The 18,539-nt window shown below is 35.0% G+C and overlaps 2 protein-coding genes across 2 annotated transcripts; one reads left to right on the plus strand and one right to left on the minus strand.

The window, feature by feature from the left end:
- Positions 1 to 886: 886 nt before the first annotated feature.
- On the plus strand, positions 887 to 11,504 carry LOC114757022 (threonine--tRNA ligase, mitochondrial 1-like). Its single transcript, XM_028946015.1, is given in 21 exon segments — positions 887 to 1,223; positions 1,316 to 1,553; positions 1,634 to 1,693; positions 2,617 to 2,706; positions 3,550 to 3,624; positions 3,755 to 3,883; positions 3,967 to 4,056; positions 4,334 to 4,422; positions 4,505 to 4,601; positions 4,682 to 4,768; positions 5,105 to 5,189; positions 5,754 to 5,848; positions 6,382 to 6,414; positions 6,510 to 6,596; positions 8,089 to 8,181; positions 9,814 to 9,906; positions 9,991 to 10,212; positions 10,316 to 10,387; positions 10,678 to 10,749; positions 11,163 to 11,223; positions 11,226 to 11,504. Coding segments are annotated over 21 exon segments (2,163 nt in total). The 5' UTR covers positions 887 to 960; the 3' UTR covers positions 11,258 to 11,504.
- Positions 11,505 to 14,172: 2,668 nt separating this feature from the next.
- On the minus strand, positions 14,173 to 16,523 carry LOC114757032 (protein RICE SALT SENSITIVE 3). Its single transcript, XM_028946028.1, has 7 exons — positions 16,318 to 16,523; positions 16,074 to 16,124; positions 15,787 to 15,966; positions 15,548 to 15,653; positions 15,273 to 15,314; positions 15,108 to 15,164; positions 14,173 to 14,914 (listed from the first exon to the last, which is right to left on the minus strand). The coding sequence occupies exons 1-7, from the start codon at positions 16,452 to 16,454 to the stop codon at positions 14,378 to 14,380; spliced, it is 1,110 nt and encodes a 369-aa protein (XP_028801861.1). The 5' UTR covers positions 16,455 to 16,523; the 3' UTR covers positions 14,173 to 14,377.
- Between the last annotated feature and the right edge of the window lie 2,016 nt (positions 16,524 to 18,539).

An 18,539-nucleotide genomic window follows, 5' to 3' on the forward strand; every position in this document is an offset into this window, starting at 1 on the left:
GAATTTTTTTTAATAAACTCAATTTAAACAAATTAAAAAATGGGGTTTTAAAATTTTAATAAAAAAAGTTGTAAGATAAAATAGTAATAAAAATTAATTAAAAGTTTTTAACCCAATTTTTTTCAATTTTTTATATCTAACATATTAAAAATTTTCCCCTCATTCCCTTCCCTTAATTTTCCTCATACCATTATAGAGTTAATGTTTTTTTAAGGTAAACTTCATATGTCTTTTATTTTAAAATACAAAGGACGCAATTGAAACATGCAAGAAAAGGGACTAACTACAGTACATAGATGTAAGCCATTATAATATATAAATATATAAATTAGCTAAAAAGAAAGCCTTTACGCCTTATATGTAAGCGGTAAATAAAATTATAATGTTATGAAAAAAGGGATAAAATGCAAATGATGCCATAAAATTTTTTTTTTTTGCATGTGAAAATACAAATGAATTTTCAAAATAATACAAAAATAACATGCTCATTAAGTCAACCAACATTGGTAGAGTGTCATTAGTGGTTAATGTAAACTCTTTCAATACTCTAAATTTCCTGTAACCCTTGATCCAGCTAAGCTTCATCTTCATATGCCATTTCGACTGAGGAATGTCCTACTGCTGGTATTGCCTTATGTGCCACGGCGCAACAGCCCATTTTGGTGAATCTGGCGTTGGTCTCAAGCAACTAAAGTAAAAAGTTCAGTGTATTTTGGTGAATTTCTAATTCTAATACAGTTGACTTTTGAGTGCTGTTAATTAACGCAAGAACCAATTCAAAGGCACAGAATGGACACAAAAAAAAAAAAAAGGATTTATGCGTGTGTTTGTGTGTGGGTGTGTATATGTATATATGTATCAGTATATGTGTGCATTTTTTGAAAGGAAAAAAACCCTAAACGGCTAGCCTCAGGTTGGGAGTCAAAAACAGCAGTCCCAAATCCACATGGTGGCTGTGCTATGTGCTATGCGATACTAATCCGCTTCCGCCGTTACGCTTCTTCGTCTTCTGCATTTTCCCCTTCCCGGCTTCGTAAAGTTCTCTCTTTTGCCTCCTTCTCCTCCGCATCGCAGTCCACATTTCAAGCATCAGCAGCCATGGTGGCTCATGCGAAAGACGAAGCCTATCTCAACACCACCATCCCCAAGCGTATCAAACTCTTCGAGGCCATCAAAGCTCAGCAACTCGCTCATCGCCAATCCCTCCCAGCCGATCCCATCAAGTAAATTATTCTACATGTATCTTATTGCCAACTTCTTATTTTGTTACTGGGTGATGTGTTTTCATTTTTTTTTTTTCAATTTGAATAAAAAGGATAACTCTGCCGGACAAGAATGTCAAGGAAGGGAAGAAGTGGGTGACCTCACCCATGGATATTGCCAGAGAAATTTCCAAGAATTTGGCTGCAAATGCTTTGATTGCCAAAGTGAATGGGGTCCTATGGGATATGACAAGGCCCTTGGAAGGTGATTGTGAGCTTCAGATTTTCAAGTTTGAAGACGATGAAGGACGTGACACTTTTTGGCATTCCAGTGCTCACATTTTGGGGCAGGTGCTGTCCTTGAGGCTTGGCTCCTATGAAAATTCAATATTTGGCTCGAAATGGACTGACATTTCCTCGTTATAGCGCAGGCCCTTGAGAAGGAGTATGGATGTAGGCTCTGCATTGGGCCCTGCACCACTAGAGGAGAGGTGTGTTGTAAACCTACTGTTATACCCATGCTATCCTCATTAACTTTTTTAATTTGTTTTTGGGCCTTAATTGTTTTGTGTTTATGTTATGAATGTTAGTACTCAAACTCGAATATAATATTAAACTTTTATTCGTTGATACATATCAGAATAAAATTTCTGTGAACAATGTAATTATCTGAGCGTGCCACTGACCCTTGAATTACAACATTTAGTACTGCCGGTTTTGAGTTTCAGGCTTGGAAAATGTGGAATGGTATACATGAGTTATAATGAGTTCACTAAAATCATTGCAAGTTTACAATGGTACTGAATTTTCAGTTGCATTGCAGTTATGTAGTGGGATCCGTTGCTGGGAAGACTACAATTTATGCATCTGCTTTTATAGCAACATAATAAATGACTTTAAATAATGTTTGATTGTGTGCTATTAATTAACCTCATATATGAGCACAATTCCAAAGAATCACTAATGATTTATTAATGTGATTGTTGTGGGTGTTTGAGATGCTGGTGCAAGGTTTTCGCTATACTTATTTGAATATTTGAATGTTGTTTCAAAGATTTTTTTTTTTTTTTTTGAGCTGAGTTGTTTTACAGAAGTCAGCAATCAACTTTGGATTAACTCCTTTATGTAGAAAGCAAAGAGAAAAACAAAAGATTGATACTTAAATCAAGTACCTGGAGCATTTCCTTTTTAAATTGTCCATTTAAACAAATGCAAGTTCGCATACAATTTCTTTTGCTCAATTTGATGTTAGTTCTTCAATTCAAAAGAGGAAAAAAATAATGCTGGTACCATGCATCATATAGAGATATTCAGAGCTGAAAAGATATGCTTGTTTTCCTTCTCATCTTTGCATGTATTATCATTTTGTAAAATTGAGTGGTGGTTATAATGACATGGTAAAAGTTCCTTGCAGGGATTCTATTATGATGCGTTTTATGGTGAATTGAGTTTGAATGATGATCACTTTAAGCAGATAGAGTCTGAAGCTTCGAAGGCTGTTAAGGTATTTCTATTTATTCACATATCCTTGTATGCTGTTCATTATTAGTATTGGCCTTACTCTGTTGTGGTCACTAACACTTAAAAGGTTTTCTATTCATGTTAGTTTCTCCCGGTTCAATTGATTTTGGGAAAAATGACAGAAAAATACCTGTTGCATTTCAAAATGACAAATAGGTGATTTTGATAAATTTTAACATGTCAAAACTATTACAAGAATAGTCAAAACCATTATAAGAATAGTTAGCATTACCTATTTGTCTTTTTGAAATTCAACGGGTATTTTTTTTTGGTCATTTTCCCTTGATTTTATTATAGAGGTGCAAGGGCTGAACTAGCTCGTGGCAGAGTAAAAAATGATCTTTGAGAATGTAAAAAATTTGCTTATTTTTCTTTAACAGAAATTCTTATTCTTGCAAAGAGAGATATTATTGCTGATGGTATTTTCATTTCTTAGTTTTCTTGAATTTCTTATTTGTATAAGAAAAGTTCTTGATTGTCCTTGTGGTTGGATGTTGAAAGAGAAGAATGGGTTGATAAGACTAGATGCATCAAATGTCCAACTGGTGTCTGATTGTGGTATATAAAAGTCATCAGTCACAACAATGGGTTGGACATTTGTTAATGGGAAACTAAGATTGAATGCAATCCATTTCAACTTTGTGAGTTGTTTGTTAAATTGGTCATTAATTTCTTATTTGCTCAACATCTGGTGTTCACAGATCTTCTGAAACTGTAGTTTATTACTACATGATTGCTAGTTTTGATTTCGTGTATGAAATTGTTCATAGGTTATCATTATCATTGCTTTCTGTAATATATGATCAGTGGTAGTTCTTATTTTCAGGAGCAACAGCCATTTGAACGTATTGAAGTATCAAAGGATCAAGCACTTGAAATGTTTTCTGATAATAAGTTTAAGGCAAGTATAGCTACTTGATGACATCACCACCCCATTTACCTTTTGTTGTATGATCTTGTGCATCTGGACCATATTTCCTAGTTTCTTTCTTTGGTAATTAATGAGGCTGCAATTATTTTATCATGATCAGGTTGAGATCATCAATGATTTGCCTGCAGACAAAACCATCACAGTATACAGATGTGGTCCCTTGGTTGATCTTTGTCGTGGGCCCCATATACCTAACACATCCTTTGTGAAAGCACTTGCTTGTCTAAAGGTATATATTTTTTGGAGCTGTCAGATGAAACTGCTTCCATGCAACTTACATTATAAGTGAATATTATGTTACTGCAATTCCAGGCTTCCTCAGCATATTGGAGGGGGGACAAAGACCGTGAAAGTTTACAGAGAGTTTATGGGATATCTTATCCTGATCAGAAGAGTTTGAAGGTATTTTTGTTTTCTTTTATAATAATGTGAGGGTACTCTTTGTTGGTATCCAGCTTTGGAAGTTGAGTTGTGATGGACCAAACCATCTGTAACAATGCCTTCTACCACCCAGGCTAAAACTATTGTAAATAATCTATTCCATCATCTGAATAAAGAGAAATTTCCTGAAGCAATTTCATGACTGATGCATTGAAGAAAGTAGGAGTGTGCTCATGAAATATGATGTATATTGATCTCTGTCTTTTGTTTTATCATTTAAAATATCGTTCCTGTTCAGGAATACATCAACCGGCTGGAGGAAGCTAAAAAGTATGACCACAGACTGTTGGGAGTAAAACAGGAACTAATTCTTCATCATGAGTGGAGGTATAATAGGTTCATCATGTAATTTCAACTTCAATTAAGCTTCTCTTCCTGATGCCTTTTTACCCATTTTTGCCAATATCAGCCCAGGCAGTTGGTTTTTTCTTCCCCATGGCACACGGATTTACAACAAACTGATGGAATTCATTCGAAATCAATATAGGGAAAGAGGTTACCAAGAGGTTGTGTTTTATGTTACTAGTTGTTTGCTGTGACAACAAATGATCTTCAAAAAAGATTTCTTAGTTTCTTGATTCATCAGGTTATATCTCCTAATGTATATAATATGGAGCTGTGGGAGCAATCTGGACATGCTGCAAACTACAAGGAGAATATGTTTGTCTTTGAGGTAAGCCTTCATGCCATACACACAGCCAGACATGCATGCAATGGTGGGAGAAAAAGGAATATAATGAAAGAAGAATTCATAATTAGAAAGAGATTTAAGAAACTGAGCTCATCAACCTTTATAACTTCTTCAGTGTTCTGCTACATGGCTATAAAAGAGGGTGTGTGTTGGGCCTTTGATTAACTAACAAACTCTTCTTACTGTTCTTTTCTTAATAATAATAAAATTCAAGAACTTTTTATGCATCTTTAATAAGCTGCACACTAACACGCCTTTCTTTGTGGGTAAGCTAGCGATTGTCATCTTACCATGTCATATTTATCTGGTATGTTTTAGATTGAAAAGCAGGAGTTTGGGTTGAAACCAATGAATTGCCCAGGTCATTGCCTGATGTTTAAGCACAGAGTTCGCTCATATAGAGGTAATACCTACTCACATCAACGGTCATGGCTTGAAAAATGAATCTTTTTTTGTTCTCACTTAGTTGGCTGGGCTAGTCTAGGTTTAGCACCGAATCAAAGAAGGTACAGATGATTGAGCCCTGACCTGAGAAAAGTGGTTATAGTTAAGATGGACATCATACTAGGTCGTTTAGATTTTAAGTTATGTTTTAAGTGGGAATAATGATGATTTCAGCTGATTTGATGAATTCGTTTTATTTGAATGAAATACGCAACTCCTGACTTCCTTAATTTAGATTTTTAGGAGATGTGATACCGTATGAGAAGAATTTCATGTTTATGATGTTGATAACGTAACTGTAATCAGGATCCCTTCTTGAGATTGCTTATGTTTATATGCCAGCTATCATCCATAGGAGTTGCATCTTATTATGATCTATTGAAATCTTTGTTGTTAGTTTATTTCCCTGTTCCCATGAGTTTAACATTATCAAATGACATAGAATTAGTTTATAGTTGGATTGCTGTCGCATGATATCGCATATGGGATGTTAGAAATCTAAATCTTTTTTATGATTTTGCAGAACTTCCTCTTCGACTGGCTGATTTTGGGGTTTTACATCGTAATGAGGCCAGTGGTGCCCTGAGTGGATTGACTCGTGTTAGGAGATTTCAGCAGGTATTTTTTTTTTTTTTTTGGGTACAAAACGGAAAGAAGTTCAGCGGTTATAGCTTCTCACACTGAACAGATATGAAACCTTTTCAATTTGATAGGCATACTCACACAGATATAAAATGCCTTAAGAGAATTTGAAAGTACTTGGCTGAGTTTAAAGTTGTAAATTTCTCCAGTAAAGCAGTAAGTGGGTCCTGGAGTTGGTAGGTTTTAGTTAAAGCATGTTAGAGATTCTAGGGTCATGGTGCTGAAGTTTTCATTTAAATTTAGTATAGTTGATGATGCGTTGATAAGTGAAGTGCCTGGGATATTTTGGCCCAAAAAGTTACCTAGGGTAATACTCGTTGTAAACCATGATAGGGGAATTAATTATTACCATATTATTTGTTTGTAGCCAGTAGGTTTTTGTTCTTGTAACTATGGGACAATTGCTCCTGGAGTCCTATAGCAAGCCTGTTTCCATATCTTTCAACTCTTGCATTTTGAATCCTGGCAACAACACTATAATAACATAGTTTACTTGAAATATTTTACAGGATGATGCCCATATCTTCTGCAGGGAGTCACAGGTCAGTTCAAATTTAAAAGTTAGACTGCAAAATTTTTTAAAGTTTGTTGTGATTGTGAGTTAAAATTTGAATTGTTAATACGACCCATTTCACAGGTAAAGGAGGAAGTGAGAGGCGCCTTGGATTTTATCAACTATGCCTATAACGTATTTGGTTTCACCTATGATCTGAAGCTTTCCACGGTATGCTGTTACTTCTGACTGTTCATAATCTTCCTATCCACCTATTTTAATGTTAGTAATACCACCGTAGCAGTGCTTAGCTGAACCTGGGGCCCTTAATAATCTTTTATTTTGATTTGCAACATTGCCACCTGGTTGTCAAGAAATCTCTATTCTGATACAACTGCATGGCTTATGTTTTGGGATTTCATTTTGATTATATAGTTGGCCAAGAAAGAGATTGTGGAAGCTTGATAATCATGCTCCTTTCTCTTTTTGTTTCTCATTTATGTGAAATATATGCATCCACTCATGCATCCTCGGAGTATTTTCTTTTTGCAAATAGCTCTCATGTTTCCTCTATCTTGAAATCCTACCCACCACTACTTGAAATGAAAAGATGCACTGCGTTGACTTCCATAGGATTAAAGAAGCAAAAATTACATATATTTTGACCAAAATACCTTAATGTCTATTAACTATTAATTACACATGACAAATGTTAAATGTCATTTGACCAATAAATTTAAAAAATTGAATTATGGTTTTCTATACAAAATAAAGAACACTTGAATTAAAAGTTTTAAAAGAATATTAACATTTTTTAAAATAAGAAATCAATATCTTCTTGAGGGCTAGTTGGTCTTATTTTAGCTTGGGGGTTGTTTATGTCTTTATAACTGACGGTAATGTAGATATCACTCAGTAGAGGGGAGAATAATTGAGTCTTTTTTAAAGTAAATAAAAAATAATATGATTGTTTCATGCTTCACTTGCGTCAATTTTATGGTATTTTTACTTCTGTCTTTTTGTAAATTGGTGGTCCCTTTTTTCTTCTTTTAGATTGTCTTGTAAAATTAATAAGTCTTGTCTGTTTTCTAATTATCAATATTAAAATGTTATTTATTTGTGATGCTTAATAGCAATCAAAGACCTGTTTTCCTTTACAAAATTTATACGTTCACATTCTGAAACTCTTAGATTTAACAGGAAATATTCTACTTAAGCAGTCATCACACTTCTTAATTTGACTCCCTATTTAGACTTCTTTTGATATTTGCCATTCATAACGTGGCTTGTGTGAAATTAAATTGTAGTTTTGCTTCTTTTCTATAGCAACTATTTTGGAATCCTGTATAGCCCTATGATTGTGTGCTTGGTAACTTGCTTAGTGAAGCGGATGCTAAAGGTGGAGTTTATGTAGTACGAAAAGAATCCCACTACTGTTGTGTTTGTCTTATGTTTTTATTAAATATCAATTCATGCCTATATTTGATGGAATGATTCGCAAGAGAACTATTGCACAGTTCAGACAAAAATGAGATGGATTCTGCCTTCCATGAAAGTTTCCTTTCATCCTTTTCATATTCTATTAAATGGTTTCCTCATTGAAATAGTGTCATTGTCTTATCAATTGCAAGAAATTCAATTTTCTTCTTGTGGTTCTGACCTATGTTCATTGCTCTCTGGCTTGATTTTACAACCGTCCTGTATGTGTTGAATATCTGAGTAGAGGCCAGAGAAATACCTTGGAGATTTATCAACATGGGAGAAGGCTGAAACCGCGCTTAAGGAAGCTTTAGATGAGTTTGGGAAGCCTTGGCAGGTAATTATATACCCTTGTACTCTCTTAGAACTCCTCCAACGTGGTTTTTCTGGATGGTTCCTTAGAAGTCGTTTAGGATCCGTTTAATTACTGGGATGGAATAAGAATCCCTTTTGATTCTTTTTGTCCATATTTTTTATGTCATTGTATCATTACTTAATAATTCTCTTTTTTCAATAAAAGTAGGAGCATGAAAGCATTTTCAGAATTGAACAAAATTGATTGGACCGAACCAAATTGAGAGAAACCAAACAAAACTACAAGTGGGTCAAGTTTGGTTTTCATGATGTCAAAACTAATTGATTTTCTTCAATTTGTTTTTTGGTTTGGTTTGACGTGGTTTGATTTGATCTGAACCAAATCATCCAAAGAAATGATTCCCAAAAGTATTGTTTTTTCCCCATACGGTAAAGATATTCTTTAACATGAAATTAATAATATATTAAGTTTAAATTATCTCTAGAGTTGGAAGCAAATATATTAAAACCTAGTATAATTTTTTATTTTGATACACTGGAAAAGCTAAAATCTAGTTGGTATAATTTTCTGACAAATTTAACTCAATACTTTTTTCTCCTAAAAAATCATTACATCTGAAATTTTTTTAATTAATTTATATGTCACGAGGACAAAACTTATTGCTTTTTAAACTTAAACCCTTTTTATGATAAATTGTAAATGTGCGTCTGAATCTAATTTATTATTTATTAATATTTACAGCTTTTTCTTCCCACAAAAAAGAAAAAAATCTCACTTCAGCATGATCCAAGTGAAAATGACTCTGGACCCAACCAGATTATATTTACTTTGAATCAAATAGGTCTACAGTTTTGCCTTACTATTTGGTATGCTCTGGTTTGGTTTCTGCTTAATATTGAACCAAAACAAAGCTTTGAAAACCCTTGAGAGCACTGATCAACTTCCCCGTTCAAAATAACTATTGTCTATTTCATTCTATTTTTGTGCATCAAGCAGGCTCTTATCCTTCATGCGTTAATAAATAAGTTGTGAAAAGCATAGAAACTAAGGACCAATTAAATGGAAAATAATAGGTTGGAAACATTAGCCAATTAGAACATGCCACACATCCATCTGCATGTCTTGATTTGTGGTTTCTGTTAAATATCCGTTTTCTTAATTATGAAATTAATTAATAATTAGATTTTTAGAGAACGAATATGTTAATTTGATTTTCTTAACATATTTGACTTTGGAAAGTACTTTTTGTTTGGCCAATAGAACCAGTTGTCCTTATTTGTTCATATTTTGTACGTGTACTGTGCCATCTCTTGACTTTCTTTAGTTAATTCTCTCTCTGTTATGAGGAGTTGTGATCAATCTAAAAGACGCTCTTGTTCTGAGTGGAAATTTCCCAAAGTTTTAATGAATTTTACCCTGAAATAAAAATCTGGATGGAAAACGGAACTAGCTTAGACCTGCAAACCTGCTTGCCAGAAGTAGCATACATGATTCTTTAACTGGCTGCTTAAAGCTGTGGCAAGAAGGGCTCATGAGTCATGATTAGCTGAACAAATCAACAAATTGTACTGCTGTTCTTCCCGTGCTGGTTCATCTATTGTGTGCTTGTTTTATTGTTCTAGTGTTAATGTTAATTCGATGGGTATCTCACAGATAGATGAAGGGGATGGTGCATTCTACGGACCAAAGATAGATATCAGTGTATCTGACGCTCTGAACAGGAAATTTCAGTGTGCAACTTTGCAGGTTCACTTTATTTGATTTAGCTTATATTGACTCAGGTTGCATAACTTATTGGTTGACGACTAAATGAATTGTGGTTGCTTGCAGCTTGACTTCCAGCTTCCTGATCGTTTTAAGTTGGAATACTCAGCTGAGGATGAAGCCAAAATTGAAAGACCTGTAATGATACACAGAGCCATTCTAGGATCTGTTGAGCGCATGTTTGCTATATTATTGGAGCATTACAAGGGTAAATGGCCCTTCTGGCTCAGTCCTCGGCAAGCGATTCTATGCCCTGTGTCCGAGAAATCACAGTCTTACGCAATTGAGGTACTTAACTGTGTAAATATTTGGCTTTGCTCGTTGTGAGATGAGTTTTTCTGTTGATACAATTAGGATCTCTTGATTAACATTTTCTGCTGCAATATTCTAGGTGCGAGATAAGATTCATCGAGCAGGTTATTATGTTGATGCGGATACAACTGATAGGAAGATTCAGAAGAAGGTACATATAGATAAAAAGCCTTCAGAAAAAAAATTTGATCACGCGCCTTCCATGTACTTGAAAGTCATTATGATGTAGGCTACGTTCCACTAGAACTTGGTCTGCTAAACCAAACCCCCTTCCCCCACTCTTTTTCTTTTAGGTTTTGTTTGGAAGCTTACATGTCCTATATCATCTGGCCATGCTATCGTTTCTTTCTAAATGGCATTTTTTTATTATTTATTGTTTTTAATCATTTAGTTAAAACATTCGAAACTTGAGTTTGACAGGAGAGTTCTTTCCTGGTGCAGGTGCGTGAAGCTCAGTTAGCACAATACAACTACATACTGGTGGTTGGAGAGGAGGAAGCTAAGACCGGACAGGTTTTTACTATTTCTCATGCTATCCATTGGATTTATCCTTGATAAATATTGAGTATGCAAGCTATATTCTTTCAGCGTCCTATAACATACTTGACACATGTTTGACTTGTAGTTTCAATAGAATGCTTTTGGCCATCTTTCATAAAAAAGAAAAATGTTTTTGGCACTATCAATTTTTGGCACTAAGGATTTCCTTATGGTAAACTAAAAATTTGAGGGGCATCCTTATCCTATTTGATTGTTTCTATCAATTTTCTTCCTTTTTTTTTTTAAACCATCCTGAATAACAAAAAATGGGGCTCATTTTCACTAATTTCGATCGTAATTTATTGTGCAAGACTCTTTTCTTCAAGCTTAATCATGTCACTTACTCCTTAGGCAATCAGGAAGCTAAACATTGACTTGTTTTCCAGGTAAGTGTACGGGTTAGAGATAACTCAGACCACAAGGTTATGAGTATTGAGAGCCTACTCAAACTCTCGGTGATGAAGTTGCAGCTTTCCATTGAGCATTTCCTCTGAAAACTGTTAAAGCACGCTCTATCTGTCATTTCATTCTTTCATATACTCTAGTGTACATTATTTATAAACCCAACCAATCTCAATTTAGCCTGTTTGTGTGGCAAAAAAAAAAAAAAAAAAGAACAATTTAGCCTGTTTGATTTTCAGATCTCATGTGGATATAGATCAATGATTTAACCTTCTTTTGTGCCCATATCACAATGCAAAGGCGTCTTAAGTAATACTTTTTTTTTTTTTGGGGCTACCTTTGAATTTCCTTGAGATGTGTTACATGCGTATATGGGAAGACTTGTTTTTGCTGTTGTGGGTTCTTGAAAACAAATTTCCCAGAGGAAATCAGAAATCTTATCATTTTCCCCTCATCTAAGCTTTTGTACCTTGTACCAGACGACATACTCTCCTTTAGCCGCAGGTGATGGGGTTTTGAAGATCTTTCTTAAAAGATCCTTTAAACTCTTTCACCGTCCAAGCGGACCCCAAAACCCTGACAAAGCTGACCATAATCATGAAATGCTCACACGAAATTCAAAATTAGGTGTCTCGTTTGTTGAATTGGAGACAGCTAAAGGTTAGCATTTTTGTATATCTGTTACAAAGAATCTCTATCAACTTTTTTTTTTTTTGTAAATCATAAATTTATTCTCTTTTCAACATGTATAAGCTGTGTAGTCATATGCGTATTTTTGCGTATGCATAAGTTGTGTCGGTTTTTAAGCCCAAAAAAAAGTCGTGCAGGTTTTCAAAATGAAGACCTTATTTAATTCAGTAAAAAGAATTTAAAAAAGAAAAACATTATAGACTAAAGTTGGATAAATAACGTCTTATTTTATTAAGCGAGATTGGTTACATAATTACTTCATTGGGTGTCTGTCTTGGTTTTTGTCCCCAGACTACTTGATTAAAGACTATTGAGATGTTTTATCATGTTCTTTTAAACAGGTTTCATGCGAACTTTTTCTTGTAAATAATTCTTAAGAATCTTGTACTCCTAATTGGACACCCTTGTATCTGCTCAAGTTTTTGTTCATATTGTCTCTTCAATACCTAACATTCATTACGTGCAACATCGTCTGTTTTAGAGTACTTTCCTTCGTGCTCAATCATAGGCTTTTTTTTTATTATTAGGAAAAATGACAAAAAAACCTGTTGAATTTCAAAATGACAAATGGATAATTTTAACGTTATAAGAATAGTCAATACATCTACAAAAATAGCTGTCATCACTTATTTATTTATTTATCATTTTTCAACACATATTTTATAGTCATTTTTCCTTTTTCTTAACCCCTAAAAATGGTTTCACTTCCTTGATCTTTCTTTTCCCAGGTTGTAAGTGTGGTTGAGCCCCTGGTTTTTGTGTGTGTGTGTTTTCTTTTAAAATGCTGCTGTTTATTTTGTTGGTAGACATTGGGTTTCTTGGTACTTCATTTGTGTTGTGGTTGTAAGGAAATCCGTTGTGTATCATTTTACTTGTGCTTTGATATTACAACGTGGTGAACCAAGATTTGAATTCCTACTAGAAGAGGTGTCCACATTTAGTGCTCGACGGTGCCTCGAAAGGATTACCTCCAATAAAAAGATACCTATACTTTAGCAAAAAAAAAATGCGTCTTCCACCTTACCCCAAAAAAAAAAAGTGTCTTCTTAGAAAAGAAATGCTAACATCTTCTGTACCATCCTTGCCACAAATGTAAATTGAATAATTTTTTACAAATAAGTTATATAATTTCACCTAAATTGTAAAATATACATTCATATTTTTTTAATCATGTCTCTGCTTAACTTGAGCAGGTTTGATGAAGATGTCAATTAAAGTCTCCTCCTTAGCTACTAACTTCGGACTGCCATTTTCATCCACTTTCTTTTCACTACCCATTTTTACCATTAGATTAAAATTTGAACAGTTGACATTTAGTGTTTTTTTAGATTACTAATAAAATGTCAAATTATTAAAAAAAATGAATAAATGCATTCAAAACTGATGTTAAAGAAGCCAAGTCCTACTACTTCCACTTACCATGCGTTAGGAAAACGATGTTAAACCTCATATTTTATCAATAAGCATCTTTACATTAAAAACGTTTATTCAGATTGTTAATGAATGAACTAAATTCAATTTTAATCATCAAATAGTTTAATATGTTTACCATCCATGTCGAAAATATTAAACAATAACTCATATTTGATCTATTACATAAAAAGTACTAGTTGAATATCAATTTCTTAATTATTATTTATTCAAGTGAACCCATATCGATAAGTTATTATGAATAGTTTGATTACTGCATTTTATGAAATAATTAATATGATACAAAGATATACGAAAAGACTATTCCCATTAAACCTAAAGTTATATATGAGCCAATTTATACCTAATCTATTTTTCACTTCCAGAACAGTTTTTGTACAATATATTAGTGATAACCTATATATCATCCATGAACCTGATGGATGAACAATTTGAGATTTTCCTTTTCCAGCCATTGAATATTGGAGTCATCTTCTCAACAAGGATTTGCCACTATAGTCCAATAATGCACGTAGCAAGAGTGACATAGACCTCTCTCTCTCTCTCTCTCTCTCTCTCTCTCTCTCTCTCTGGGCAATTGAATGAATCCAAACAATATGAATTATCTCCTTTCACCTCACCCAAGGCAATGGTCTTATTACATGGTTTTTTCCCCCATCTTTTACACTCACCATGTTATATACGCTTCATTAATTCAAGATCGAGTATTGTGAGCACACACTGAAACTGTGTTTTAGACCATACGTGCATTTCATTTCAATATAATATGGTTAAACGTATATATCATTATCTCTCACACTTCCATGAATAGGCCTGTGCAGCTCCAAATTCTCATGCATGCAATAAAATGGAAGTTCCTTGCCATATTGAAGCTTTAAAAGAAAAACTAGCCCTTATGATAATATATATAAAGCTGAACCTAACAAACTCGCTACAACTGTTAGGACTTATAGGACTGATCATCTTCATTCGTCCCACCTGATAACTAGTCTAAAACATATGCATGATGATGATGCTAATTAATTAATGCCCTCTGGGTTTTATTATCTTACTATTATTATTGTTATAATTTTACTCATCAAAACCCATGATGATTGGCTCCATTACTCGTCAAGTTCTGATCTTGGAAATGCTGCTGATGATGACTGTAGCCTTCTGGTATGGAACTGCTGCTCTCACCCACATCAAGCTCTGGCCTATATACCTCCTGATCATCAATCTCTTCTTTTGCTGCTTTTTGCATTCCCATGAACTCTAATGGCCTTTGGTGGTGGTGGTGATGGGATGCCACAAGATGATGATGATGATGATCTGGTTGTGTTGTTGTTGTTTCTGGTGGTACCACAGAAGGAAGCTTAGAGAGAAGTGCCTCAAGGCTGCTCATTGATGGAGTGATTTTCAGAGGCTGCTGGTTGAAGTGGTCATATAGCTCAGGTGGTGGGGGTGCGAAAGTACTGCCTTGGAAATATTGCCATTGTTCTGCCATTGATCCATACCCTTCCACCTTGTAAGGGTATCCAGAAGATGATGGGTGTGGTAACAGCACGCCTGGGATGCTCTCAATGTAGCTGAACTTTTTCCTCAGAAGTACCACGTAGCTCAAGTCTTCAATCACCTGCAGTGCCAGACAATACAAAATGGACTTGACATGATGCTTGAGTACTACTATACAGTACTTTAGTGTGTTTGTGTGTGTAAGGAAGTTAATGAGTCTCAAGAGATAGTCCTTTTGTGGGTATGTGTGTGTGTGTGTGAGAAAATAAGAAAGTGAGAATCCCAAGAGATATAGAGTAGTGTGTGTTTATTACCTTGTGAACGGCTCCCAGTTGAACAACACCTTCTCTTACGGCGATGAGGGCTATGGTCTGCAAGACATGATTTGATTGAATCTGAATCAATATATTAATGAAAGGAGATTTTTTTTAGCTAAAAGCTAAAGGAGATTTATGTGTGTGAATATCATGAGGCTATACCTTTATACCAGACTGGAACTGGGCTTCCCATGTCCTTGGGTGCTGTAAAAAGAACATATATAATGAGGATGCCAGACCTTTTTTTGTTTTATTTTGTCTGTGTGGAAGCAAGTTTAAGAGCGAAATCATGCATTATATATTGGAAACACGGATTTAAGCTCGCAAGAAGGAAATTAAACATGAAATCACAAGCTTATGAGAGATAATGAGCAAGCAAATCTACACTTAATATCAGTAGTATTAATAAATCATGAGCAAGGGATGGGGTTTTTAACCGAGTCTGCGGAATTATGCCACGCTGACAAGAAGTTGATTTCTTGATCATTTGGTTCTTTGTATATCCATTTATGACTGTGATCTGCAGCAACTTTTCCTATCAACCTGAACCATATATGGGCTTAATTAACCTCTCTTTCGCTTCAAAATCTCATAAATTAGAGTTAAATATAGTGAAGCTGTTCTAGATATCATATGTTCAGGCGACTAATCTACTGATAATGGGTGATATACGTACCCTTCTCCGTAGTTATAGATCTCATGCGACATCTTGAAGAAAAGCTCCGGTTGCAGTCCTTGGTAGTGCTGGAATTCACAGTTGCCGTATACCGACGAACCAGGGCATTCGCCGGAGGTGATTTCAGGTGCTGATGATGATGCAGCAAAGTTGCAGAAACCATCTTCCCACACCAAAATCCTGCATTATTGGTGTGTTCAAAGTGTAAGCTTGACCAATGCAATCATATATGCTTGACAAAAGTAGACAACTTATCACAACGACGAAGCTGACAGAGAAAGCTATACCAGTTCCTTCTGTTTCCTCTTGATCTATCATAAGCCCCTTGACCTTCCCACCTATCAAGAAGTAATATTAAGAACCGAACATCATAATACATATGCAAACTATCTAAAGTATACGGAAAATGTATTAATAAACATGTGAATAGGCCACGACAATGTTTGATTTGTGTGGCTGAAGTGAAAAGAAACTGTTTCTGTGCGATCTTTTTTTCTGAAGAATTGATTCAATGATATCGTCTCTCCTTACTTGGGTGGTGGGTAGTTTCTGGGCAAGATCCTCCAGAAGACTGCATAAACCCACTGGGAATTTTCATGAATGCACAAGCTTCTGAGAGTGTGTTGAAGGAGATGGGTAACAGCAAGCGGACTAAGATGTTCTTCCATCAAAACCCTCACAATAAATCAATTATAGGGACTGATGTGTCTGATCTCTTTCTCTCACTTTCACCCTTAATTACCTATAGCTATCTTTAATAGTGGGAAAACTGCAACATCCTATCCTCCTTTATATATAAGCCCACCAACAAAGGACAAGGAAACTCACATTTATACCTCTCTCTCTCTCTCTCTCACACACACACACACACACTTGGGTGGGTCGAAATTAATATAATGAATCATATAGTTTTCAATTTTCCCAAAATATTTTCTGAAGGCCCCACCCCTCCTTTTCCTTCCCGGTTCCCAAAGTCTCATTTGCAATGTCTTCCCATAGAAGACTACCGATCGTCACCCTAATTCATGAACCATCCATCACCAGCAAAGGCCAAACGTGAATGTGTTTTTGTGTGTGTGTGTACTTAGCCCCATTTCTTTGATGACTCGTATCTTTCTTTCTCTGAACCCCAATGCAGCAATGTGGGTGTATCTGTGTGCTTTCATGGCTTACGGTCTGTTTCCTGACACTTTAAGATATTAGTGCTCATGATTTTCCAGTCCCAGGAAAACTTCCTATACCACTATCATTTATTCAACTCAACTAGAACCTTACAGGCCATAAATTTTGGCAGCGCATGTTTATCTTATATTCAAGATTTTATTTATTCATTTATTTATCGTCTTCCTGGGGTTTCTTCATAACAGTATGGTCTTCGGCTATCTGCAGCTAGGTAACAAGATATATAATGGTGCCAACTACTGCCAAGGTATCCATTGGTGAAAGCGAAATATCAACCTTCAAATAACTGTTACTATATACCAAATTCCTCAGTAGCTAGCAAGTAATAGCAATGCAGCAATAAAACTACTAAATCAGCCAAACAAACAAGGGTACTTTACTTTACTGTGACACTGTAAATTATCCATTGTTGCTTAGGGTTTAAATTTTTTTTCAGGCATTATGATTTATTGTTTTCGGTTATCAATATATTAGTGGATTTCGGGATGCCACCGAATACATAAAAATTTATGTCTTATATATACCAACATGCTTATGAAATTTTGGTTGATATAAGGTAGGCCACCTAAAATGTACCAAGTTTTCTACGTTACATTATAGCTACGAGGAATTTTTGTTATTTTCTTAACCAAACAAGGAACCGTGATTTAATCATGAACCCCATAATTTCGCAGTAACTTCTTGTAGGATAGTTTCTACCGTTTTTTTTCCTTATACCTAAAAGAGTGTGTGTGTGTGTGTGAAACAATACGCTGGAAACTTCTTGCTTCAGATGATAGAATCCGGTGCTACTGAAACACAATCTTCTTGATGCATTAATGCTAAATAAGAAGAGACTTGATTTTCGTTTCTTCTTTTGTCTTCTAAAATAATTCCTTCGCATGTTTTCAGCCTTGCACTAGTATAAAACAGCCAGGTTTGAGATTCCATGTTAGTTTATAATAATGCATCATGCATATATGTCCTTCAGCTTCTCATCAGTCATATGCTTTATAAGAGAATCTCTTTATTTTGTGTACTAGTAAATGAATAGGTGTTTGGGAAGACATGACCATGGTACATAAAATGACAGTGGTACTAAACAGATTGTAATTTGAAACCTAAATCAGGTGAACTTGCCTAACCGAAATCATGAAATGATCGACATTTGCAGGAAATAAAATAAAAAATACAACCTCCATTCTCTCTCTCTCTCTCTCTCTCTCTCTCTCATTCTTTCAGAATTTTGTATCTATGATTTCAGTCTGCACACAATCTGTAAGTTACATAATGACTAAAAGGAGAGTTCATTATTTTTATTTCCCCCCTCTGACACATCAGAAAAGATTGACAGGCCATGATGCTCCTCCCCTTTGACCATCCATTAACAAGAAACTCTCCTCACATATCTCCTAGCTGTTATTAATGATTCAGATTGCCTGAAAACCCAACATTTACCATCTTAATTTCTTGATAGTGACAGACATTGCTATCTCCATGATTTCCTATACCGATTCTTTCTTTACAATGTACAACGCTTGTGTCTGTCTCCTCCTCTGGGCGTATGTGTGTATGTGCGTACATGTGTGTAT

This window comes from Neltuma alba, unplaced genomic scaffold, assembly GCF_004799145.2.
Source record: "Neltuma alba isolate B1F8T4 unplaced genomic scaffold, ASM479914v2 tig00010558_pilon, whole genome shotgun sequence".
NCBI lineage: Eukaryota > Viridiplantae > Streptophyta > Magnoliopsida > Fabales > Fabaceae > Neltuma > Neltuma alba.